General features: G+C 37.8%; 2 protein-coding genes across 2 annotated transcripts; both read right to left on the reverse strand.

Moving 5' to 3' along the window:
- Window positions 1-1285: 1285 nt before the first annotated feature.
- Window positions 1286-12165, reverse strand: LOC134858791 (probable E3 ubiquitin-protein ligase HERC3). The gene is given in 24 exon segments (XM_063874919.1): window positions 1286-2147; window positions 2321-2417; window positions 2535-2718; window positions 2823-2893; window positions 3005-3068; window positions 3756-3925; window positions 4067-4207; window positions 4393-4530; window positions 4532-4546; window positions 5632-5730; window positions 5821-5937; window positions 6029-6177; window positions 6903-7098; window positions 7209-7314; window positions 7396-7455; window positions 8070-8182; window positions 8308-8378; window positions 8763-8887; window positions 9209-9339; window positions 9764-9855; window positions 9961-10182; window positions 11012-11088; window positions 11239-11350; window positions 11886-12165. Coding segments are annotated over 24 exon segments (2976 nt in total). The 5' UTR covers window positions 12091-12165; the 3' UTR covers window positions 1286-1926.
- A 2392-nt stretch (window positions 12166-14557) lies between these two features.
- On the reverse strand, window positions 14558-24517 carry LOC134859126 (probable E3 ubiquitin-protein ligase HERC4). Its single transcript, XM_063875467.1, has 23 exons — window positions 24248-24517; window positions 23204-23315; window positions 23031-23101; window positions 22277-22498; window positions 22089-22180; window positions 21214-21344; window positions 20998-21122; window positions 20833-20909; window positions 20633-20748; window positions 20446-20505; window positions 19796-19901; window positions 19418-19616; window positions 18933-19081; window positions 18681-18797; window positions 18464-18559; window positions 18175-18339; window positions 17933-18082; window positions 17649-17815; window positions 17471-17537; window positions 17302-17372; window positions 16632-16815; window positions 16395-16503; window positions 14558-15761 (listed from the first exon to the last, which is right to left on the reverse strand). Exons 1-23 carry the CDS (start codon window positions 24468-24470, stop codon window positions 15520-15522), a joined length of 3051 nt encoding a protein of 1016 aa, XP_063731537.1. The 5' UTR covers window positions 24471-24517; the 3' UTR covers window positions 14558-15519.
- Window positions 24518-25893: the final 1376 nt, after the last annotated feature.

Consider the following 25893-nt stretch of genomic DNA (forward strand, 5'->3'; position numbering starts at 1 on the left):
TATGAAAAGTCTGCACAAGTGGATGATCTCATCCCAGAGCTCTTTGTTTCCTCTCAGGCAAGCTGCAGAATAATGGGGCCATCTAGTGGTGCTTTCTTTCTACTTATCTTCCTTATTTAGTCTTTGTTTCTCTAGTCTTTGACATTGTATCGCTGATACATATATATATATATATATATATATATATATATATATATATATATATATATACACCTGCAATCCGCACACTGCAGAGAAAAAAGGGTATGGTAAACTATAAGAAATTATTAAAAATGGTCTCATGCCCGAAAAACATTCCTTTAAATTGAGTTTATTTTAAAAAAAAAGAAAAAAAAAGTCCAGTCACGGGTTTAACATTGTTAAAAACTAATAACACAAACCCCACTTAAAACAATATTGCCTTGCAACTTTTTAGAACGTTTCACTGACTAAAGCAATGGGCCTGTTGTCTTAAACATCAGAAGCTTTAAAAGAAATCTAAACAATGGGCTGATCATTTAAGACGTCAGCACAGAATATCTTGTTAAAAATCATTTTAAAATATCATCATTCTTTTTTAACTATGCATTCAATTAATTCATCAAATGTCCCATCTTTTACATTATTTTTTCTTGGGTACAATAGGACATATAATATTTTCTCTCCACCTTTATTAAAGGAAGGTAGGTGCTTAGATTTCTTTTTTATCAATATATTTTTGCTGCTGTCATTATTAACGGTATTTATTTTCATTGTTTTAAAGTCTTTGAGCAATTGTTTTTCATCCAATAGTTGATTACCTTCTGTTTTAATGTAATTACTTTCCAGAATTTATGACATAAAATCAGATGTTCCAAAAATAATTGTAGTGTTTTTTTCTAAAACCTGTATTTGACATTATGTGAGTTAGTTATTGGGCATTTAAGAGCTGACTGGGGCTGAACTCGTTTTAATATTCCATTTTGTATTTGGGCATGTGATTCAAACACTAGAAACTTTGTTTTGCTAACTTATTTCTCTTTACTTATATTGTCTTCATCATTAACGTTTTCTGAAATGCTATTCAGGTTACCTCTAACTTATATTTAATCATCATTATGTCAAAGGTATTATTTGTAAGGTTTACCGTGTGGTACCACTTTAAAGTAAACCAGGAATGACCTCATACTGTATATAAATGAATTCCCATGCATATTGAGGGGAGTGAATCTGTCCAGTCATTTTCAATAACAAGGCATAACTCTGCTTTAAACATGGTGGCCCCGAAAAAAGCTACTTTACAGATTTTGCACAAAAACACAAAGAAGAAAATATATTTTTTTATTATTCGTTCTTTTTCAAATTCAAGTTGAGTTGAGATACAAATAAAACATACACTAGGGTCAAAATGTAAAATGAAATAGAATGGCCCCTAGCAGGAATAAAGTGCAACATAAATATATTCAAATCAAAGGTTGAGCATTCTCCCAAGACCCATATTTTTCTCTAACCCCATAGCCAGAGCCGTATATTGGCTCTGCCCATAACCAAAACAAACTTCATTTACCATATCTAGTGTATTGGTTTTTTAATCTAGTGGATTTTGAGGAATTGAATACAGTAAATACACATTTAAAAAAATGGTTGTGTTCCTGACAAATAAAACATGTGATCTAAATATAAAAAGCTTTTAATAAAAGTTAAAATCAGCATATTATACTATCAAAATTAATAAAAACAGATTGCATCTTAAAGTGCTTTCTGTTAAGTTGCTACAACTTAGTGTGGCTAAAAATAAATTATTGCATGATCAGCTCTTTAGTCAGCTTTTTCAAAGTACGCTCTTACAATGTCAAGTCATGTGCATGTATGAAAGTAATTTTAATTGAATCCTGAAGTAGCACAAACAAAGGGATCCCAAAATAAATATCAGGCTCGCCCTTTCCCAGCAAAGTTGTGCATCCAGCATCACTCTGAGAATCCTTTCACCGTCAGCAGGGCCTCCGTCAGCCTGTCTCGCATGATCTCCTTGGATGAGTATATGGGCAGGTACAGAAAAGAATAACAGGTCAGAGACGCAGGGAAGTGCTGATCATAGGTCTGACCGCTCTGGATTTGAATGAGTAGAACTTTCATCTTGACCTCGTCCATGCCAAAAATAGGAACACCCCTAAAACCAGTCAGGAACCCTGAGGAACACCCAAAGAAAGAAAGTAGGAATCTTCAGGTTAATTCTTGTCTGTCTTTGATTTATTTATTTATTTGAATAGATGAGTGATTAATAACAATAATGCTATACCAACTGACATGATTCGGGATGTTAATTGATAGGCTGATTACATTGGGTACTTGTAATACTTACAAAGAAAATCTTTCTTCTGGTCATCTGTCAGTTCATCAAACACTTCCCAAAACATCTGCCTGGTGTAGTGGCCAAGTTGAGATTCCCAAACTGTGTTCTAATTTCAGTATACAAAGTAAATATTTGTTACAATCTTTGATTAATTAAAAGCCAAGCTAAAAAAAGTTCAAATCAGATGCAGAGGAAAACAAGGTCTTGTGTATTGTGACAGTACCTGTTTCAGTTTTGCCCAGTCATAGGCTTCCTGGCCCACGAGCACTCGCTGCAGCTCTTCTGGCCCAAACAGCTTCACCGAATCCTGGTCACACACCAGGAAGAAGCCCCGCTTGAACTCTTGAAACACACCCTCTGCCGATGTGTTGAAGGCATGATTCACGTAGGCATCCACAAACTCCTTCCTGTTCATCAGATTCAAATGTCAACAAATATTTCTCTGAAACCAAGCCAAACTGCGTGCTCGTCACATACACAACTGCAAATTTAGATATTCTAAAAGTCTTACTTATTTTGAGCTGTCACTGGCCTTTTGGGATTTTGGGGATCAAGGTCAACCTCTTTCTGATCCCAGTTGATCTGTTCAGGCATCAAGAAAGTGAGCAGGTTTGTAAAATCACTGCAAAGATATTTGAATAACAAAGATAAACGAAACACACTACTGGTGAACCTTAAGAGTAAAACACCTACCAAAAAATCTGCATCCAGGATTTCAAATGTATCATCTTCAGTGTCTAAGACGTACTGCAGACTCCTAAAAAAACAGAAGTTCAACAAAAATCTGAGTAATAAATTTAAAAAAGACGTTGTGTTGCTTTAAATTAAATAATTTAATGCAACACAATGCAACGATTAAGTGTAATGCAACTAGTAAATCTCTGCCTTGATTTCAATTGTTGGTGAGAGTTTGACGATATACAAAACTGTAGGACAAATGCCAATCTGGCCTTCTTGCTGTAGGACTTGTAGGGTAATAGAGTTGGGCAGAAACATGTCCTAAAACTTAGAAATAACTTTTTATGTTGTTTTTTTGTCTGAAACAAGGTCTTTGGTTACAAACAAGCCTAAGAGATTTTCAAGTTTTGTTCTCAGACATAACATACGTCAGTAAATACTCCACTTGTGAATATCCTAAGCTTCTCTGTGTCATAAAAACGGTGGTAGCTAAGAAGGACTAAAAGAGACTTTGAAGCGTCAACAACAAGAGAACGCATTTAGCTTAGGGGTGGGGATGCCGACTATACGACCGTGATGTAGTTTGTTTTTATCCTAGCGTTAGCATTTTAATTCTGACGATTGCATTTTCGTCATTGTAACTGTGCAATAAGTTAATAACAACCGTAGTGTCAATAAATGTCAAAAGGTGTACAGTTGTATTGTTGCATAGTGTTGCTCAAAAACACCACATTTGTGTGACGATAAAATGTGGATGAATACTGACTTTCCAACGCTTGGGCTGAATTCCATCATATCCTCCAGTGTCGGCTCTACACCGAGCAGCTTCTTGAACAGAGCCAGTGGGAAGGGTAAGTGAATGATGCACTGGTTGTACAAGGCCAATCCACACAGAACCCCAAACAGGAAGCAGTTTGTCTTGTCCTCATCTGTCGCCTGTGTGGATAAGAGATAAAAACAAACAAAATCCAGGGTGATTGTTTACATTTATGTTGCATATTCTGTTGTTGCGTATCATCTTCAGCATGGAATCCATTACATAAATGGACCCTTGAGTCCATCTGACTCAGGACTTACCGTGGAGCGGAACCATGCCAGCCTTTCGGGGTCGTTGAACATGAACATCTCAAATTTGTTTGACACCATCTTACGAAATGAGTGGTGAAAAAGGTCTCTGTTGGAGACGAGTGAGATGTTTGTGTCCTCATCGAAATAGACCTGAGAGATCAAATTTAAGATTCTTCCTGTTAGGTTGCATCACGTTAGCGTTATATTTGATTTAGTTGACATTTTTATCTAAAGTGACGTACAGTTCAATAACTCATGAAGATAAAACTCAAAACAGCAAGAAACATGCAGTGGTAAGTTTTAACCAACAGGTCTCAAATAGTCTAAATATTTACCATAAGTGGCTTCTTCAGGTCACTGTGAGGAGCAGCAGCCAGTTGATTGAAGGTGTCTTCCAAAAGGGACTCTCGCTTCAGCTTCAGTTCAAAATAAGGATTTGTCTGAAGAGGCCATCCATAAAAACAAACCATCTTTGGCCTGTTGTTGTTGCTACAAAATAATTGAACTCCATTTTTAATGTATACATTTTAAGCGTCATGTCAAGCATTTCACGACATTATTTAAAACTGCATTTATTTTATGACCACTTTGGGACAGCGTAACAAGCTGTAAAAACAGCATTGACATTGTCAACCTTATATAGTCTCTATCGCAAACTTGGCAACAGTAGCCAATACACAAATGGCATACACAAAGCGTATAGCATTCAAATCAACATTAGCTTCTAATTGATGCGAGAAAAAGGTACATAAGAGTAAGGAAAGTATAGCAAGTCAGTAAAGTTATGGACATTGAGACTAAAACAAAAAGCTGAGGGCATCTGATGATTCAGGTGATTAGTGAGGTTGCCAGTGAAAGTGACCCCCTTTTCATTGCACATTGTTATTTGATTATTTGTTTATACAAAAAATGTATTAGTGCAGCTTTAAAATGAGATTGCTGATTTAAATAGGTTGTCAGATTAAAAATATTGCCACATAGAGTGGTGCAGGAACAAGTCTTTAAACCCTGAAATTGTTTAACTTTTCCCTACTTCTGGTTCCCTTTTCTCAAAGTCAAGCCTTTTTTTTGAAGTGCTTATGGGTTATATGCATGAAATAAAGCATGAGGTAAACACAAGCTGGAGAGATTTTCATGTTTTGTTCTATGACATGAGGTATGTCAGTAATTACCCCACTAGTGAATGTCCAAAGCTTTTTCTGTACGTGTCAAAAAAAACAGCTCTTGCCAATGAGTAGCTAAATGAAACTGCCTAACATCATCATGCCAAACATAATTCTGCCTTTAGCTTAGCTGTGGTAATGAGCAGCCATGTGGCCGTCATGTAGTTTGTTTAAAGCCATACGTTATCTTTTAACTTCTGCTGATTGGATTAATGCGTCAACCATTATAAAAGTGGTGTTAATATGTGGAGATTATGATGTGTAAGTATCAGAAACAGAGCTTTGGCTTCTGTCGCGGGAGCCCTTGCGGCGCTAACTCCCCAGTTACAAATACTGATATCAGTTGACAACCAAAGTGAAATTGTTTGTATGGTTTAGCTCCGAAGAAGCAAACTTCCAGGATCAAGTTACCTTAGTGATTATAGCATTGATGTCAAAAGCATTTTTCTTTGATTTCAGATCCATCACAAATGGGAAGTTGCAGATGATAAGTGTCTGATAATCCGTATCCTGAAAAAAGGATGTCAATTTAATAATAAAAATATAAACTTGATGATCACAGATATTTGTGTGATTGCTGATTGGTTAATGTCCTTTTACCTTGATTTTTGACTTTGAACGCCAAAGCTCAATACCTTCTTGAAGAAAGGTTTCGCTGAACCCCATACAGAAAACTTTTTCTGGGAGTCTCTTTCGTCCTGCAATTCTGCTGTTGGCCTTTAAAACCAGTATAATAAGATCCAGTTCATTAAAGAGGAAAATATGGTTGTCAATATTTCACAGTAAAACTAAAACAATTGATACTCACGTTGTACATTAACTGGAGGACTAGGAGCAGGTTTAAGACTCCTGAGTTTTGAGGAACAGGCTTGTTGGACAGGATCTCTGAGAGGGCCTGCTTCCACACTTTAACATATTTACTCATGGTGGAGGATGGAAGTGAGGACCACCAGACCCCTGAGAAAGACAACATGGAGATTTGAATTGATATTAGCAAGCAAGTTAGACGCTATACAAGGACCCAACTTATTGCAATTAACGTAAAGCATCATATTGTGATGGACTGTACACATGCATTTGGAATGTGGTGTCTGCCCTTGTGCCGTCTTTCCAGGGGCTACAGCTAAACGTCCCAGTTGGTTTCCTTACAGGAGTTCTACCTAAATATTGCTCACAAAATGAATATAGGGGACACTCTGGACAGATCTTACCGTCAGGGTAGCGGAAGTTCTGCACTAAAATAAATAACTTCTCTATTATTTGCCATAGACTGATTTTCACTAAAGTAAAGATCTTTCTGCTGTGATTGGTTGGTCCTTGTAACATGACAATCAGTGCACTGCTGCGTGCCTGGCCGCGCTCTGAGAGCTTGGGAGCATCAGTGCTACACGACAGTGTGAGCTACAGTATCTGGTTATATGAGCAGTGTGTTGGAGTGTGCCTTCCTTGCATCTACCCTGAAAACATTGGAAATAAGTGCGCCTAAAATGCAGCATGTGCAGGGCCCCAAAAGTTTGCATACACTGCTTAGTTTTACTCTCAATTTGACAGTCAGAAAAATACCTTTTAAAATTTTTACCCCTTATTCCTTGCTGTACGTCTGATGAGCACACCACTACATGATTATTTGAAACATTTAAATTAAGAATGTCAAATATTCACAAAAGTATTTGTTACTGTACCTATGACCTGACGGCTTTCAGCAGAAAGACTCTGTATGGCAGCAGCGATCGCGACGGCCAGCTTTGTGCTCGACTGCAGTTTGCTTTTCTGGATGACATGCAGGAGCTCATTGAGAATCAGGAAGATCCTCAACCCCTCCACTCCCACTGGCTCCTCATCAAAGGAAGGAAGCAAGTGCAAGGTAGCTTCCTCAACCTGTTGAGGAAAAGTAACACGATAACTAAGTACAGCATTAAGAAAAAGTTTTGAAAGTAAACTTCCCACTCTTACATGTTTATTAAAGCTCAACACATTTAAATTCATACCTTTTTCAAAAGACCCTCCTTCTTCGCCAGTTTCTCGAATGCACGTTGCACAAGCATCATGTCCAGCCCGTGGTACTTAGGAGAAGTCCGGAAATGTTTATCTTGGCTATGGAGACAAAAAGGGAATAACTGTTATGTAATTCACCATATTGGAAAAATTAATATATCATGCCCAGATGATGTTTACCTTCGGTCAATGAAGATTTGATTCACACATGACGCTGAGGAAAACGTCCTGTGGACATTCCTGGAAGGTTTTCATGTGGTTAGTCATTGACATTGAGGGTTTGCAGGTAATAGCTATCATAAAACTACAGCTGTGTGTTGGCAAGAATCTAGCGATACATTATGTAATGGGATACAGGGGTTAATATTCAATATCAAGTAAAAATATTAAAAACATTTACTGACTAAAGAACATTATGCTAGGTTAAGAGGCCCTATTATGTGTTTTGTGGTTTGCCCTTCCATGTAGTTTGTATATAGGTTTTTGTGCATGTAAAGGGTCTGCAAAGGCTAAAATCCCTGTGTTCCCTCCAGAGGGAGTCCCCCCCCCCCCCCCTGCTTGAAACGCTTCTATTGGACTTCTTGTTTTTTTCTTAACATTAACATAATGACATCATTCAAGGCTCATTCAGTACAGAGGGAATTGTATTTGCATTTAAAACACAAAATAAACGTAATAAATGTCTGCAACAAATCTATGCATATTAACTATTAATTAAAACCTAATGTCTTTGAGAACTGACACAGAATCACAAAATATAATATTGCATTAATCAAGTGTAACGATACTTAATAACAACCTCACATAACATTAACCATAAATATAATGATATATATACGATAACTGCTACTTACTGTTGTCTCCTTTTCCATGATCTTGAATTGCCTTTAGAGAGCCATTTGTCAATCAGGTCATTAATAGAGTCCTGTTTCACATTGCTGTCAGTGTTTGACTCCTCTTGAGCTTCCTATTAAAGAAGTTATAAATACTTTATTCGTTTGGTTTAGGAAAATGACTTAACATGTAACATCCTGTGGGGTTAAAGTATGGTTAAACCTCAAACAATTATGATCAACGTATTTGTGTTGGTACCTGTACAGACGCTGCAAACGAACAGTTTCCTCCTGCGTAGATATTTCTTATTTTAGGACCATCAGGGATATCTGGAATAATACCATAATAAAAGTTGACATGAAACCATGCCATGTGTAATGTATTGTAGTAGGCATTCAGTCAATATTACAGGCTTTTTCCCCCATCAATCACTGTCACGCTTGTATACTACATTGAAACCGATATATTAAACAAAAAAAAATGTAAATCAACATAAAATGATTATAAGTACGTAATAGGACATGTGGAGTTCTACAAAGTTTTAACAGTAAGTTACAAATCTGGCAAAGAAGAAGCTTTCCAATCCTGTCTATTCATTGTCTTCTTAATTATAAGTATAATCTTATTTTAATGGTATATTGGATACAATGTTTTATAAATATGTATGAATTGCCTGACTGGAATTAATTCACTTATAACTGAAATGTAGATACCTTTTGGCAGTTGAACAGGTAGCGGCACAGATGGATGACTCTCCTCTCCATGTCCCAGCTGCCCTTGCTCTCCACACCCAAAGGAGTAGACCCTCTTGGAGTCGGTCAACACCAATGTGTGATGTCTGATTGAGAAAACAAGAATACAGTCGCACAAATTAATTTTAATGTCAACAACAGAGGCTTTTTGTGGAGCCTCAAAGCTCTTAATTAACCAGTTAAAATCTATAGATTGCTGTAAGCTGCAGACAAAAATAATGTATACTGAATTTCTTTAAAAATATAAAACTTAATAGTTGATTCTTCTCTGAAGGATCTATGCACAATTAGATTGCCATTCTATGCAAATGTTTTCAACTGTCACAATAAGCAGATTTAAAAATAATAATTATGTTTGAACTGCATTGATGATGAGTTAGATTGAATCAGAATATTGTCTATTGTACCTTCCACAAGCGATCTTGGTGACCTTTACCCCCCAGAGCTCTGCAACAAGCCGAGGTCGTAGTTCATCACTGAATAAGTTGTGCCCGAGCTGTCCATATTGACCAGAGCCAAATGTAAACACTGCACCGTCCTGAGGAAGCAACCAGACAACCATTGTTACCTATTTACGTATTCTGGATGACGTAATCATATCATTTCTTTCATCACAAAAAGCATCTAATAATAATATTTTTAATGATGCTTTTTCTCCCGTCTAATCGCAGAGTCAGTGATTTCTGATTGGCTCTTGATAATGATCAACTTTGCACTCTCTGCTCACTTTAAACCCATGCCTGTTGTAGTATTTCTTTGATGAGGGAGTAAAGTTGGGTCTTTTACACAAATACATCTTGTACTGGTGAAGTACTAATACATTGTATATATGTTTGAGTGCAAAATATTTATTTGTATTTCTTTTTTTTATCATTATCCATTGAGTTTTCATTGTCTGCTAGGATTTATAAATATACAAATACATATACACATACTGCAAAAAGCAGCTTTCTTCGTCTAACCTTTGTTAAAGTAGCAGTGTGGTCCTTTCCAACGGAGATGTGAATAGTTTTCTTCGTGTTCAGGTAATGAACAGGAGTTGGTGTATGTCTGTCTGTAGAAAACAAATGTATGTTGAGGTTCACAAGTAACAAAGAAAGTATATGTTTAAATACATGTAGGATATTTAAGTTACATAAATGATTTCTTCTTTTTCTACCTGTAGTGTCTCCCAGGCCGAGCTGCCCACAGTGGTTCCTGCCCCAGCTGAACACCACTCCAGAGACAGAGAGGGCGAAGCTCTGCTCCCCCCCTGCAGCTATCTGCACCAGAGGGATCGCTGACAGACAGCTGAGGTGTTGGGGGGATTTGGCACTGGGCTGCCTCTTCCCCAGACCCAGCTGGCCCCTGGAGTCCTGGCCCCATGTATACACCTGACCATCTGTGGAGAACACATTTTGACTTTCACAAAACTGTCCTGGCATATTTGTTATATATTAGGATCAATGGGATCGTAATATAGGAGGGTAAAAATGATCTGATAAATCAGCCCCAAAGAGCAGTGTCCTGGACATTGGTGTTTATGTATGCACCATAAACATCAACGCACAGTCCTACTAAGTGTAAACCTTGGCAATAAACCTGATTCTGATTCTTATTTCAAAAATGTTTATTTTTGTTCTGATTAATAGTTTTAACCATTAGTAAGGTGGCTGTTACATTTCTTGACAGCAGCTGTATTTGACCACAGTGACTCTAAAGACATTAATACCCGTGTTGAATGAGAGCTTCCTCTAATATAAGAGCGCCCTCTGGTGGACAACTGTGTAACAACATCATTTTTAAGTTACGGTACCAAAAGTATATTTTCCTGCCATATGTTATGAAAAAAATATGAACAACCTTCCATATTGGAAACATGTACGCTGATGTATCATCGATGTATCTCCTACATAATCTGACTTCATCTTGGTTACTACTGGACTTTGTGACAAATTCAACAAAAACTTGTGTTTTTATTCCAAAAACTCAAAACAACGAAGATAAACTAAATGAAACCATCAAACTAAATGGTTGAGTTATGGTATGTACATATAAATGAAGTGATTAAGCTGAATGTTAAAGGGCAAAGAGCTACATTTCTTCACTTAAATACTAGTGTTTGAAAGACAGAGATTGATGTGTTGCCAATAACTCTTGTGTATAGGATTATTTTAGATGTTTTGTTTGTGTCTTGTGTTTTCAGCAGTTTATTGTGTACTTTACTGTACCTTTCGACAGGGCAACTGAATGCTGGCTCCCACAAAAAACCTGAGAAACCTCTATGTTAGACAAAGCTGCCAAAGGCCTGAGAGAACAATAAGCAGAAAAGAAACACAGCTCAAATACCAAGAAACAAAAGCTAACGATCATGCACCAATATCAATATTTTAAGACACCTTTAAAGAACAGTCACATTATTCAAAATGCCAAAATGGACAGCTGAGGGGCTCCTCACCTTGGAATGAGAGTTGTGTCCTCACAGAGAACTTGTCCTTTTTCAGACAGCAGTGTGACCATATCATCTCCACAACTCAAAGCCTTCATCTTGTCTTTAAACTTTACAAACTCTGAGAGAAAACAGAAACACAGCAGGTGGTTTTATGTTTTATGTAAATATTGCTTTAAAAAACAAATTTCCTCTTGGCAAAGCTTCATAACTTGTACTCACATATATTTTGCTATGTACAAAAACACAAATATATTTTAACCTGTCTGTTTAAAATATGTTGCATTACATTAAAGTACACTCTCTGAAAGCTACCTCCTTGAAAGGTCTCCTACTGTATTATGCAAAATCAACTTTTTCATGTCTTTTATACATAAATATGTATCCCCTCAGTGTTAAGAGAAGCACAGCAGGTATGTCAATGTCAATATGACTGTAAATATAAACTTATTTTTTGTCAGAACTTTGTAAAAATGACTGGCCCCGGCCGTGGTGCAACTGGCTGGGGCACCTGCACCGTACACCGTACAATTCCTGACCCGTGGTCCTTTCCAGATCCCACCCCGACTCTCTCCCCCACTTTCCTGTCACTCTCCTGTCCGATTAAAGGCAAAAGCCCCACAAAATAACTTTAAAAAAAAAGGACTATAACTCACTCTGTTCTCCCCTAACTCTTCGCCCATCTTCGGTCTCATCGATGCGGATAACGGATGCCTCTCCATTCCCTTGGATAAAGGCGAGCACAGTGTGACCTGCTGACAGATCCGTGATGTGAACACTGCTTAGAAACTGAACTCCATCATCTGTTGGGATGTTTGAACCATCTCCTAGCTGGCAGCCGTGCTCTCCCCATGAAAACATTTTGGTAATGCGTCTCAGGATCACCCACAGCTGCTTTTTATAGACCTGCAAATCACAAACGAAACTTAATAAGTTACGCGTGGAAGCAATGGAAAACAAAACTGATGAACATATCTGAACACCGTGACGAAACGAAAATGACCTGCCCACTGAGTCAGAGGTGGGAGGAGCTTCACCACTTCTGAGGTAACGAAACCCGAAAGTGAAACTGGAGAGTATGGATTCTGTTTATGTGTTAGCCTAGTACATCAGGTTAGAGATAAGAGAGGTTTAATGACTAAAGGGAGCAAATAGCTGAACATAACTCTTGTGCTCTGTTATCTTTACACATCTATGAAATATTCAAACTCTGTTTTGTTCTGATATCTTTTTACATTCAATATTAAGATATTATTCATAATTTTAACTCTGCTATGATGTTTTTTTTCTGACATTTGATACACTACTTAGTTTTTTCAGATATTTTCACCATACCAAGATATTATGTTTTTTAGACAATTGATTTACTATGTCGTTTGTTCCCCTATTTTTGACTTACAACAATTGTAAATCAATATGGACAGCTGTTGTTTTCCGATATTTATGAATTACTATGCAATTTGTTAGCTGTATTTGTTTTTTTATACTATGTCATTTTTTTCTCATTTTTGTTGTTCCTGATCATTATAATTATGGTTTAAGTGTAATTTTAGTGTGTAAGCAACTGAAAAAAATGTAATTTAAAGCTTTTCTAAAATAAGCTCAGACTACACTGGTAGAGCTCTTTTCAAAGTCATGAAACAACATGCCCGCTCCTCTAGTTCCACCCTCAAGTTAAAAGCTGTCATTCTCTTAGTGTTTTTTTTTTTACTGTCCAAGAATAGCTCAGTGCATCTTTACCTATAGATTTGTATTGTTATTGTAAGTGAGCAGGGTTAATCAATTTTGTTTGTCGTACAAACCCAAAGTAAAACTTAATTACTCTATTAAATACTTATATCATACAAAACTGTTAACATCTTTTTTTTCATGTCATGAGCCATTGCTTCAATATACCAGTATGTTAGTTACATTTCTACATTTCCTGTTACCCCTTGATGAATTCTTTAGATTTGTGTTGATAGAACATATGTTGAAAAACAACTCAGATGAGTTGGTGCTTGTTGAAAGAGAGGAAGACATTTCGGCAGCGTTTTAGTCACCATACATATGATGACACCTGCAATTACTTTTTAATTAAAAAAGCTTCATTACCTCACTAAAGTAAAATCAAAACAAAAAACATCTAACAACACAAAGGTTGACTTTAGATGTCAGTGTGTTTTATTGAATTCAATAACTGACTTCACTCCCAGTCCCGCCTTGAAACAAGAAATTCCTATTTTTGTAATCTTACCATACCAGTATTACTCATTGACTGGAACACAGACGATGTATGATGGGTGTATCAGACAGTCTGCAGCTAGTTCACACAATACATCTGCTATCCACAGTGAGTCACAGCAGCTCAGGTGGTGGAGAGAAGAGGAGCAAAAAATATGAAACAGTGAGAGGAACAATAATATCACATGGTTTACAAAAACTAGAAGCTCACACACACCCTGATGTCCACAGTATTACTTCACAAGTAATATATTAAATAAGATAAACATGGATTGGTGAGAATATACAAAAACAGTGGATATTTCTCACTTTGAGTCGTGCACCTTTGAGTACACGGTGGAGCAGGATCAAAGTAAGGATGGTTAGTAAAACAATATTTAAATAAAGTATAGATAATCATGTTATACAGATGAAGAGTTTACAATGCTATAACACAGATTTCATACTTTGCCTTTACATTATAAACTATTCTAGGATACTTTCTCTGCAAGTCAGCAGCAGCACTGACAGTGTGCCGTGGGGGAATCCAAACTAACAAGTTTAAGTTACTCAAAAACCCAAAGTAACTAAGAGATGGAGGCAGCAGGAGACCAGCAGCTCCCCTGTTCTGTGAGGTAAAATGGCTGTTCAGTGAATGGAGTCTGGTGGCTTTGAAAAGAGATTACGGATTCAGTCCTGTTGGAAAGAGCTTTTGTGAGGGCACATTATAGCGATAAAACTTTGATTTAAATAAATGCAATTTTCTGACACAAACTAAATTATAAGTAGTAAATGAACATGAATTAATACTTTTGGCTTGTAATGAAAATATTTCTCAGCATGCGGTCCTCCGCAGGTGGTCCAGGTGAAGCATGTTTTCAGCAGGTAGTTGTTGCTTTAGATTTACTCTTGGTTTGTCTCCAGTTCAGCTAGCCAACAGTTTGTTATTCAGAAGTAGTTTTCAATGGGGATCAGGTATCAAAGAGTTAAACTCTCCAGTTTTCACAGCTCAACTTCTATCAAGTCTAAGTCTGAATGACGGATTGGGAAGACGTGCAACTTTATGTAAGACTTCACCGGTGCCATGTTTGTAACGGAGCATACTATGCATTAAATTGAAAACATGTAAATTGTTTGAACTTTTATTTGTGTACAGCAGGTGTTTCCAGAAACAATTGATGTGTTGATCTATGATTGCTGTTGAACACACACAGTCGGCTCTCTACACATGACCCAGATAACACAAACAATAAATAAAACCAAGTATGAACAATATCAACATGTTTTAAAGATACAACATAAAGAATAGAAATGTCGGCATGTCGCTTCACGAGCTGCTTCAGAGGGAAGGACTTCTCATGCCTCCACATTTCCTCCTTTCCTCTCTCCTTTACCCTGTTCTCCACAACGAGTCTTATCAACATAAGCTGTGAGACCATGAAAGCCTCTCTCCCTCCTGTCCAGAAAATTCCCAAGATATGCTAAAACTTTCTTATACCATCAATACAGGTGTCCTTTACCAGGAGAGGCCTTTTGTTTCAAAATGACTTCCGAGTTTGGCCCCGCCCCTCGCTCCAATGATCATTTGGCAATTTAGTAAAGTAAAGAGCAACAAATAAAGGAACTTGCTCCCTTAAAATCGTCGGAGAAACAATAACTCAGCAATAATTCAACAATTTACAAACACAGTCCAGTAGGGAATTGTTCCAACTGGAAAGAACCAAACACCTTGAGAGAGGGGGGTCCTATTGCTTAGTAGACAGTGGGATAACAAGAAAGAAAACGGATAATTAGTAATATAACTTACCAAAATATTTTTAAAAAAAAGGTCACACCCTTTATTATCTGACAATAATACTTAAATAGGGCTTTTCTGAAATATGTAAATACATGCAAAGATAGAGTATACTCTCTATCAGCGTTTTTGCTATTACGGAAGGATATCTGATACAAACCCACCACGCACTTCATCCTATTAATCAATATTTTCCCAGCCATACAGTTTGCTAATAAACAGGTAGCAATACTACAAAGGGTGCTTCTTTGTTTAAAAAGTGCTCAATGACAATGTCCAGTCTTCTGTTTGGACTAGACACCATCAGAGTTCAGCCCAGCATCTTTGAAGATGATTTTATTGCTGCTCAGAGCCTCGGTCAGCCTGGTTCGCATAATCTCTTTTGTTGAGTACAAGGGCAGCTCCAGGCCTGAGAAACATGTATGTGCCTTGGGGTAGTACTCGTCAGGGTAGTCTTCGACTTCTTGAATTTGGATTTTCATTGTGAACTTTTCCATGGCAAGAATAGGCACCCGTTCAAAACCGGTCACAAACCCTGGTGGAGGGAAAATTGATAATTAGTGAGTTTTTTACTTTTATTTGTTTGCTTCATGTTAAAGCTTGCACGGCTCTTCCTATAAATCAGACCTGAATGTGAAATGATTTTTGTTTACTAGAGCAATCAACAAAGTATACCCCTCAAACTATCAATTTGAGAGTTATTCTCTCGAAAATAGCTTTGTGGCCAACACGTTTATAATACTTAACATGTTTTGTCCAGCAGGATAATCTCCACAAATTAACACCACTTTGTGATTTTTGAAGCGTAAATGGAATTGACAGAAATAAAAAGCTAACGTTTGGCTATAAACAACAACTTGTTTTAACCAAAGATCTAATTTCAGGCTTCTGACTACAATAACTTTTAAAAAAACGTTGACTTCAAGACAAGGGAACAATGAGTGGTAAAATGTTAAGTCTATTCCTGATTTTAGGACCACTTTATAGTGGCTCATTAGAAGATTTTAAAGCCACTGTAAGAACTTTTAATGACTCTAAGCAACCACCAGATACAGAACTTACCAGGTACTAAGTGTGCAGAGTAAATATAAACCTTTCATGAACCATCTACATTAATGATTCATGAAATTGATAATTTGTCCTTGTTTTAATCAGGTACAATACTTACAAAGGAAAGCTTTCTTCTGATCCTCCGTTAGATCATCAAAAACCTCCCAAAACATCTGTATGGTGCGGTGCTGAGGGGTCGTGTTGTACGCCCCCTCATAAACTGTGGCCTAAATACAGTGAAACAGACAAATAGTTCTTATAAGATTGTTGTAGTATTCAAATCAAGCACACAAGGATGGGACAAATCAGTTTAACAGAAAACTAGAACTTGAAAAGCTCTTGTTTTGGACTGTACCTGTTTCAGTTTAGCCCAGTCATTGAAGTCTTTGCCCACCAGCACTCCCTGCAGCTCCTGTGGTCGGAACAGCTTCACCAAATCCTCCTCACACACCTGGAAGAATCCCCGCTTGAAGTCCTGAAACACACCCTGCACTGATGTGTTGAAGGCATGATTCACGTAGGCTTCAACATACTCCTTCCTGTTCAGCAGATTAAAGTTGTGAGTATCCACTCTGACAGGAAGACAGGACTGATGATAGTGTTACACAAACCAAGACTGATATAAATAAATTAATCGGTGTATTAAATATCTTTTTACAGGTTAGCGACAGAAATAAATTATTTGATTTCATAGGTATTTCCTAGCAGGTAAAAGCAATGATTTAGGAGAAAATACTCTCTCTCTCCCTACATGTTAGGTCAACGTGAAGACGCGGTTAGATGGCAATTCGCCCTGGGTGGGGTGAATGAAGCGGTTGTGGACAGAGAAGCTACAACGGTAGCTTAGCCTAGTTTGAGTGACGCTTGTAAACACAAATGATGCCACGGTCAAACTTGGGCGTGTAACGTCCGGTGAAATGTACAGCTTGTATTTAAAACAGATTCTGAGTTACATACTACTTAAGAGTGTATTCTGTACTTAAAAACACACAAAACAATCATAGAAATGCTTTCATGGCTCTTACTTATTTTGACCTGTCAAAAGCTTCACAGGATTTTTAGGTTCCAGGTCAATGTTTGTTCCATCCCAGTTGATCTGTTGATCAGAAGAAAAAGGTGATACCACTGCTTTGGGAAAAAAATATAGATGTTGTCAGTTTGATATCAAGAGGATGAAGACTGTAAAACACATACCGAGAAATCCATGTCGAGGGTTTCTATTTCATCATCTGTGTAGTCTTCCAGGATGTTCTTCAGACACCTTGAAACACGATACAAAATACAATATTCAAGATTTTAAAGATGCTTTACAATGTATATTCTGACCAGACCCCTAACCAAACATGTGTGTGATTAAAGTGAATGTCCTTACTCTCCAACACAGGGGCTGAATTCCATCATATCCCCCAGTGAAGGCTTCACACCGAGCAGCTTCTTGAAAAGAGCCAGTGGGAAGGGTAGGTGAAGGATACACTGGTTGTACAAGGCCAATCCACACAGAACCCCAAAGTGTAAGTACCTCTGGTCCTCTGGTGCTGCCTGGTGTTGTTGGAAGAGAACATTTTTTACCAGAAAAGTGGAGAAATAAAAGGATGACAATTATTTTTGTGGAAAGACCATTGGGTCCTTTTTATCATTACATACTTATCATCTTACTTTGGATGGGAACCATGCCAGTGTCTTGGAGTCATTGTACATGAACATCCCGGTTTCAGCTGACACCATCTCGTGAAATACTTCGTAAAAAAAGTCTTTTACGTAGCCATACAAATCCCTTACGCCGGCCAAGTTTGTATCATAATAAACCTACAAGGTGAAAAGGAAAAAAATATACAGCAGCTCATACAAGGTTCAATAAACAATGATGCAAGGTTTTACGCACAATAAAGGTTTATTACCACAAGTGGAATCTTGTAGTGACTCTGATTAGTAAGAGCCAGATGTTCGAAGGTGTCTTTCAAAACTGAACCTCGCCTCACGTCCACTTCAAAAACAAGGTCTTGAGGCTGAGGCACTCCGTTTTCGCGAGTGATTTCACAGGTAATGCGATTTTGTGCTTTAAACTGAAATACAGGGATATTACAGATTTAATTTCTCATAACTTATTTGACGACTTCTCTGTTTTGTAACTGACAGCTTACTTCTTTGTGTTTTTTTAATTCTCATGAGGTACTGAACCTGAGTTACCTTGGTGTAATGAACATTCAGGTCAAAAACATATTTCTTCGACTCCAGATCCATCACAGAAGGAAAGCTACAAAGGATAAGTGGCTCAGTATTCCTCTGAAAGGGGAAACAGATTAGATTGTTATAGGACGTGTGTGTTTGTCCTTGGTCTATCTGTCCACGACTAATGACTCTTCTGAATGCACTTTTATAGCTTCTTTCTACTTTTTTTTTGTACCTTGTACTGTGATCCCAAACGCCAAAGCAGCCAATCTTCCAAATACATGTTTTTGTTCATCAACAAACAGAATTCACTCTCTGGAATCTTCTGAGGTTCTGCAGTCCTGCTATTGACCTTAAAAACAAGTGTTATGTTTATTAGGGAAAAGGTTCAGCAATTTAAAAGCTTTATTTTGTGCTAACAGTAAGGGGGATTACTGGTTCATGCTCTGTGACTTTCGTAAAAATTCAGCCTATAACTGATACTCACGTTGTACATATGCTGGAGGACTAGTAGCAGGTTTCTGACTTCTGAGTTTCGAAGATCAGGTTTGTCAGACAGGATCACCGAGAGGGCCTGCTTCCACACCTCAACATGTGTAATCATGGTGGAGGGTGGCAGTGAGGTCCACCAGTCCCCTGAGGAGGACAACATGGAGATTGGCAGACATTCACATCAGTGAGCAGGAAACACTGAGCAGATGTGAAGGACCCTAAAACTATTAAAAGTTATAAACCTATAATCCTTAAAGTCTCTGGCTGGTTGAATTGGTGACACCTATGGTTACCAGGGTTACATCAATGTGTTTTAATAACACAGCTACCTTTTCAGAAATACAACAGTGGAGCAACTGGTGTATATAGTGCAGCCAAACTCTTATTGTTTTAATGGAGTTGCTCATCACTCAATAATTATACATTTTGATGTGTAATGTTTTATCAAAAACTGATGCTGATGTGTAGAGGTGACGTTACCTATGACCTGGAGGCTGCCAGCAGACAAGTTTAATACAGCAGCAGAGACCGCCTTAGCGAGCTTTATGCTCTTTAGAGGAGATTGGTGGTTCTGGATGACATGCAGGAGCTCATTGAGGATCAGGAAGATCCTCAACCCCTCCACTCCCACTGGCTTCTTATCAAGGGAGGAGGGCAAGTGCAAGAGAGCATTTTCAACCTGTTAGTTTGAGAAAGACGCCAAGGGATCAGGACTATTTGGTCAATCTTAAACACTTCCGACAAGTTTAAGACTAATTATAGAGTTAATCTCACCATTCCATTTTTTTTGTCAGTAACAAATACTGAACATACTGAAGGTACATAACTTTAACAAGACAAAACCTTTAATACCCTTACCTCTGCAAACACTTTGTCCTTCTTTACCAGTTTCTGGAAAGCAAGTTGTGCTATTGGCAGGTTCAGGCCACAGTACTTTGGTGAAGTCTGGAAATGTTCATCTTTGCTATAAACACAAAGAAAAAAAGGGCATGACCATTCCATACCTCTGCGAGATTTAGGCACATTGGTGCTTTCAGAGAAATGCTAACATCATCATGCTAGCGTGTTAACCAAGACACTGACTTTTTACCTTAATCATCCTATAGTTTAAGTGTTTTGCTGATTTGGGCACAAATAAATAAAGTCATTCATAATTTCGGGATTAAATTAACCTGCCAATATAAAATGTATGGCTTCACCATAACATTACAATATTCTTTTTCTGCAATATGTATTGCAATGTAAAAAATAAACCATAAAATAGGGATGATTTTTATGTGTGTCTGGTTCTAAGCCGCGCCAGCACATGGACACAGGGGAATTTTCAGGCTTAAAACAGGACCTTTTTGATGGTTCTACTAAGTTGTAGGGGATCAAAGTATTATTTGAAATGTATAAAGTTGTGGATTAATTGACAGATCTCTAGGGCAACAAGCACAGCTTTAAAGTAGATGTTATAATTCACCAGATAAAAAGAAATGACTGTAATGTTTATATACTGTGTTTACCTTTTCTCAAGGAAGCTTGCATTCACACAGGAAACAGAGGAAAACATCCTGCAAATTTCCCTGTGAAGATTTTAAATCAAGGTCATTGCACTATTAACCGCTACGGATCCAAATCAATCACTTCTGTCATGTAGTCCATAGAAGTTCTGGCTACTCAACAAAGTAATAATATAATAAATATACTTACTGTTTTATCTGTTTCCAAGACTTTGAATCACACTCAGCGGTCCATTTGTCGATCATGTGATCAAGACAGTGTGTTACAGTGTTGACTCTGACAGTGTTTGCCTCCTGCTGTACATCCTGCGAAATAAAAGAGTGAATGAATGTTAACATGATTAAACCCATGACCATTATGGTCTGCCTTATATGTTTTTCTGATGGTACCTCAGTCGACGTGTAAGTTGCAAACGAACAGTTTCCCCCTGCGAAGATGTTTCTAATTACAGCATCTCCGCTGGTGTCTGGAATAATAACAGCATAAGGGTGAAATCACTGTGAAATCATTCGTCATGTTTGCATTATTGAATCTATTTTTCACCATGTAGATACCTTTTGGCAGTTGAACAGGTAGCGGCACAGATGGATGACTCTCCTTTCCATGTCCCAGCTGCCCCTGCTCTCCACACCCAAAGGAGTAGACCCTCTTGGAGTCCATCAACACCAATGTGTGATGTCTGAGTAAATGGAAAATCATTTTAATGTCATCGGAGACACATACACACACTTTGATATACTTTGATGTTATAAAAGGTGAGATACTTCTACCTTCCACAAGCGATCTTGGTGACCTTTGCCCCCCAGAGCTCTGCAACAAGCCGAGGTCGTAGTTCATCTCTGAATGAGTTGTGCCCGAGCTGTCCATATTTACCAGAGCCAAATGTAAACACTGCACCGTCCTGAGGAAGCAACCAGACAACCATCAGTCTCACATATTGTTTATTATTACACATGTACAAATCTATGACAGGGGTTTCTCGGGAAAGGATCTTAAAGGTTCCAATGTTGCATAAAAGGTATTTAATTTGAACTATTTATGTTAACCACTGATTCAAAGTCTACTGTTTACATCAGCTCTGTAAAGCGTCTTAGCTTTAAAGCTAATTTCGATAGCTTTACGGCCTTTTATTATACTGTTTTGGTTCAGACTCTCTGCTCTCACCAGCACTGTTTCAGCAGAAGCAGGCAGCTGTTTTCAGTGAATTATTTGTATTTGTATATACATATGGATATAAAAATAAGCAACTGTCAGCTAAAGCTCGCCATATTAACCTCCAAAAGTCAAAACTGATTTGTTAAAGCAAGTTTAAGTCTGTGCACTATGCATACTCATGACTCAATGTTATATTAACCAAATTGATGTCAATACTTTTGGAGATATAAAAGTAGCAGTTTACACTTGTGATAATATTGCACTCTTTATTGTGACTGTTTGTTGTGTTTTTTGTGCACTTTTAACCACCACATTTTACCATGTGAGCCAGTAAAAAGGTATTGCATGTGTATAAGGGTGTTGTTTGATGAGTAAATTAAAATCATGTTATGTACACTATGTCTGCTGTCTTACAATACACTTACAATACAGCACACAAAATTACGAGAAGTTACCAAAGAGCATGTTGGGCAAAACTCAGGAACCAAACCTTTGTCAAAGTAGCGGTGTGGTCCTTTCCACAGGAAACGTGAATAGTTTTCTTCAAGTTCAGACAACGAACAGGAGTTGGTGTATGTCTGTCTGTAGAAAAATAATAACAAGTTCTTATACAATGTAAATAGTATACTGTAATAGGGTTGAAATGCTAGTGCTGTGTCAATACTACTTCACAAGTACCTGTAGTGTCTCCCAGGCCGAGCTGCCCACAGTGGTTCCCGCCCCAGCTGAACACCGCTCCAGAGACAGAGAGGGCGAAGCTCTGCTCCCCCCCTGCAGCTATCTGCACCAGAGGGATCGCTGACAGAGATTTGAGGTGTTGTGGGCCTTTGGTGCTGGGCTGCTGTTTCCCCAGACCCAGCTGGCCCCTGGAGCCCTGGCCCCATACAAAAACCCGGCCGTCTGTGGAGAAAACACTGACTTTTATAGAACTTCCCTAATGCATCATTTTTTGGCAAACTACTTTGTCATCAATGATTTTTTGAGAGACAGGTTTTGTTATTACAATAATTATTATCAACGTCCAATGGTAGGTTTTTTGGAGGCGATGCCCATACCTCCGGATCATAAATCCTGGAGTTAATTGGGTTTCTTGACAGTTCTTGAAAATGAAAAATATTCTAAATATTTATACAAACCTAAAAAGTACGAATTTGCATTAAAAATATAAAATGACATAAGATACAATATAATCATAATAATTTAAAGTAAAATGTCCAACTAAGATAATATAAAATAAAAAGAATAAAATATTAGACATTAAATATTAGAAGTTAAACGGGACATATTTTGCTATTATTGATTGGTTAGCTGGCTGGATCTGTTGTGATTGGTCAACCGCTTAGAGATGTCCAGCCCCTCAGCATTTCATGAACAATGTGATCACCAAATTAGTGGACAACTGCTCTCCCCTGCACCAAGGCCTTTACGGTACCTTTGGTCAGGGCAACTGAATGATGGCTCCCACAGGCGACCTGCGAAACTGCACACAACATCTTCAGAGGCCTGAGAGAACAAGAATCAAGTGTAGACACATTTTTACAACTTAATAGATTTAGATGCAAATTCAGGACATTGATGGATGGTATAACCTCAGTGATTCCTTACCTTGGAACAAGCTTTTTGTCCGCACAGAGAACTTGTCCTCTCTCAGACAGCAGTGTGACAGTATCATCTCCACAACTAACAGCCTTTATCTTGTCTTTAAAATTCACATACTCTGAGAGTACACAGAAAGACAGCAAAGAGTGATGTGAAAGATTGGATGACAAGATGCAAACATGCATGAAAACTGTTATTGTAAATCAGGGTTATTCCTCTATATCATTTTGAACACTTCATGGGATTAAACATAAGTAATGTGTTATCTGAAAATAAATATGAACTTGTTTTCTTGGGAATGTATGAATGTCTTAAATCCAGCATATTATTTGCTATTATAACCAATTTAAGTTCCTGCCAATACATCTAAACATGAAACACCAGCCCAAGTCACAGCTGATTCTCAGCCCTCACAAAGCAAACTTCAGATCAGCTGTGAGTCACAATGAGGCGTTGCTGTGTTGTGTTTCAACAAGAGAAACGAAAGTGAAACTAAGAGCTTTCTTTAAACGGTGTGTATAGTTCTAAAAGAGCGTTGTTGTGACTGCCCTGGAGTTGTTACTGAGAGTTTTACAGTCATTACGGTAAACTATTATATGTCACCTCGAGTAAATTCAGCAGCTACCCTTCCGTATACAAAGTCCATAAAGCTGCACCTTTACCAGCTTTGAGAACACTTTAATGATCAATAAATATAAAACATTTCAGATATATTATTCTGAAATGGACCAATCAAACAATGACTGCTTTTACTTTTGGTACTTAAAGTATATTTTGATGAGAATACTTTTGCAACTTTTACTTGAGTAACCTTTTGAATGCAGGACTTTTACTGTAACAGAGTATTCCTACACTCTGGTACTTCTAATTTGACTGAAGTACAAGATCTGAGTACCTCTCCCATCTCTGGAAAATTGCAGTCGTCTCTCAATTTTATCCAAACATATTTATGTCTGAATTACTACAAAAACACATTTTACACGAGAGTAACAGACTGAGTAAAACATGGTGTACATGATTGCATTAAGGCAGAAGAGAACTAACACTCACTCTGTTTTCCTCTGACTCTTCTCCCATCTTTCCTCTCAGTGGTGGGAATGATAAACGCGTTGCCATTACTTTTGAGGAAAGCGACCACAGTGTGACCCGCAGACAGAGCCGTGAGGTGATAACTGAGCTGGAGATGATGAAGCCCCTCTGCTTTAGGGGGGCCAATATTTGAGCGATCTTTTAGCAAGAAGCCCCTGTGACTGTCCTCTCCCCAAGAAAACATGTTGTCACACACCTGCCCAAGTCACAGCTGATTCTCAGCACTCACAAAGCAAACTTCAGATCAGATGTGAGTCACAATGAGGCGTTGCTGTGTTACGTTTCAACAAGAGAAATGAAAGCGAAACTAAGAGTGTTTATGTTGTGAATAATTCTAAAAGAGCGCTTTTGTGATAGCCCTGACTTGTTACTGACGGTCATTGCGATAAAAGTGTAGATCGGGTTGTGTTTTAGTGGAAGCAAAAGTGATGGATATGGGTGGTTTACTGAACAGTCCCATGGATTACAGGGGCCAAAGTGTCAGGGGCCCAAAAACAACCTCAAAGGAACACACAACGACTACAAATAGACACAATTTACCCACAAAGAGTCTCAACTTTTAAGAACAAAAGAAATGCAGACAGAAAAACAAACACAAGCAACTATAAAGACACAAAAAAGTGACCACAAGGGGAGACAAACCGATCAAAAAGATAAACAATATCTATGAAAAGTGACCTAAAATGGGGGAAAAAATACCAGATGAGTTTACTTGACTACTTCAGTATTTACTTTGTGGATGCCAGGTTGTTGTGAAGACCGAATCACACGTCATGATATAACTTAATAAACAATTGGAATAATAGAATAATACAGACCTTACATCCTTGGTGATGGACAAGCTCTTTTCTTCTCATTTAATAGGCCTAAGTCAAAAATATTTCATTAAACGAATATTAATGTATTGTATCAGATGGAAACATGTTTATATATGTACCTTAAATCAATATTTGAATGTCAGATAATACATAACAAAATAATGATGTGCTATCCTGTCCTTTTAAATACAGTATCTCTAATGGTTAAACTTTAGTTTGAAGAATTGCATGTTCACATTTAGAGATAATGTCGCAGATCAACCACCAGGTGGAGGTAGAGACTAAATCTGCCTCTATCCATTATGTCAAAACAGAGTTTACCCGTTCAAAAATGAAATGTACTGCCCTTTAACTTGCTGAAACCCCGGGGACATTTCTTTAACTAACTATTTTCATCATCAAAGTAAAGAGTGAGGAAATACACCAGCACTGCTGACTGAAAGGAAATGCTTTGTCATGAAAAGGTGAGTTTGCTGCTGTTCCGCCCAACAGGAGTTACATTTTCTAGAGATATCTCCAGAAAAAAACATTCTCTGCGTGCAGAAGAAGACAACAAACACATGGGAAATGTAGTCTTAGTTTGGTTGGAATGATTGCACTAATAAAACCATTTGGTACACAGATACTTCCAATAGTGACGCACATTATTTAACAACTTATAAGAATCTATTAAGCATGAAGTATTCAGTTTTAAGCACAGAGACAGGAGGGAACATAACATAAAAAGACTGTCTGATAGCATCTCATCATTCTCTTCTGTTTTTGTCTGTGCATCACCTTCTTCTCCCT

The sequence above is a fragment of the Eleginops maclovinus genome, chromosome 2, assembly GCF_036324505.1.
Source record: "Eleginops maclovinus isolate JMC-PN-2008 ecotype Puerto Natales chromosome 2, JC_Emac_rtc_rv5, whole genome shotgun sequence".
NCBI lineage: Eukaryota > Metazoa > Chordata > Actinopteri > Perciformes > Eleginopidae > Eleginops > Eleginops maclovinus.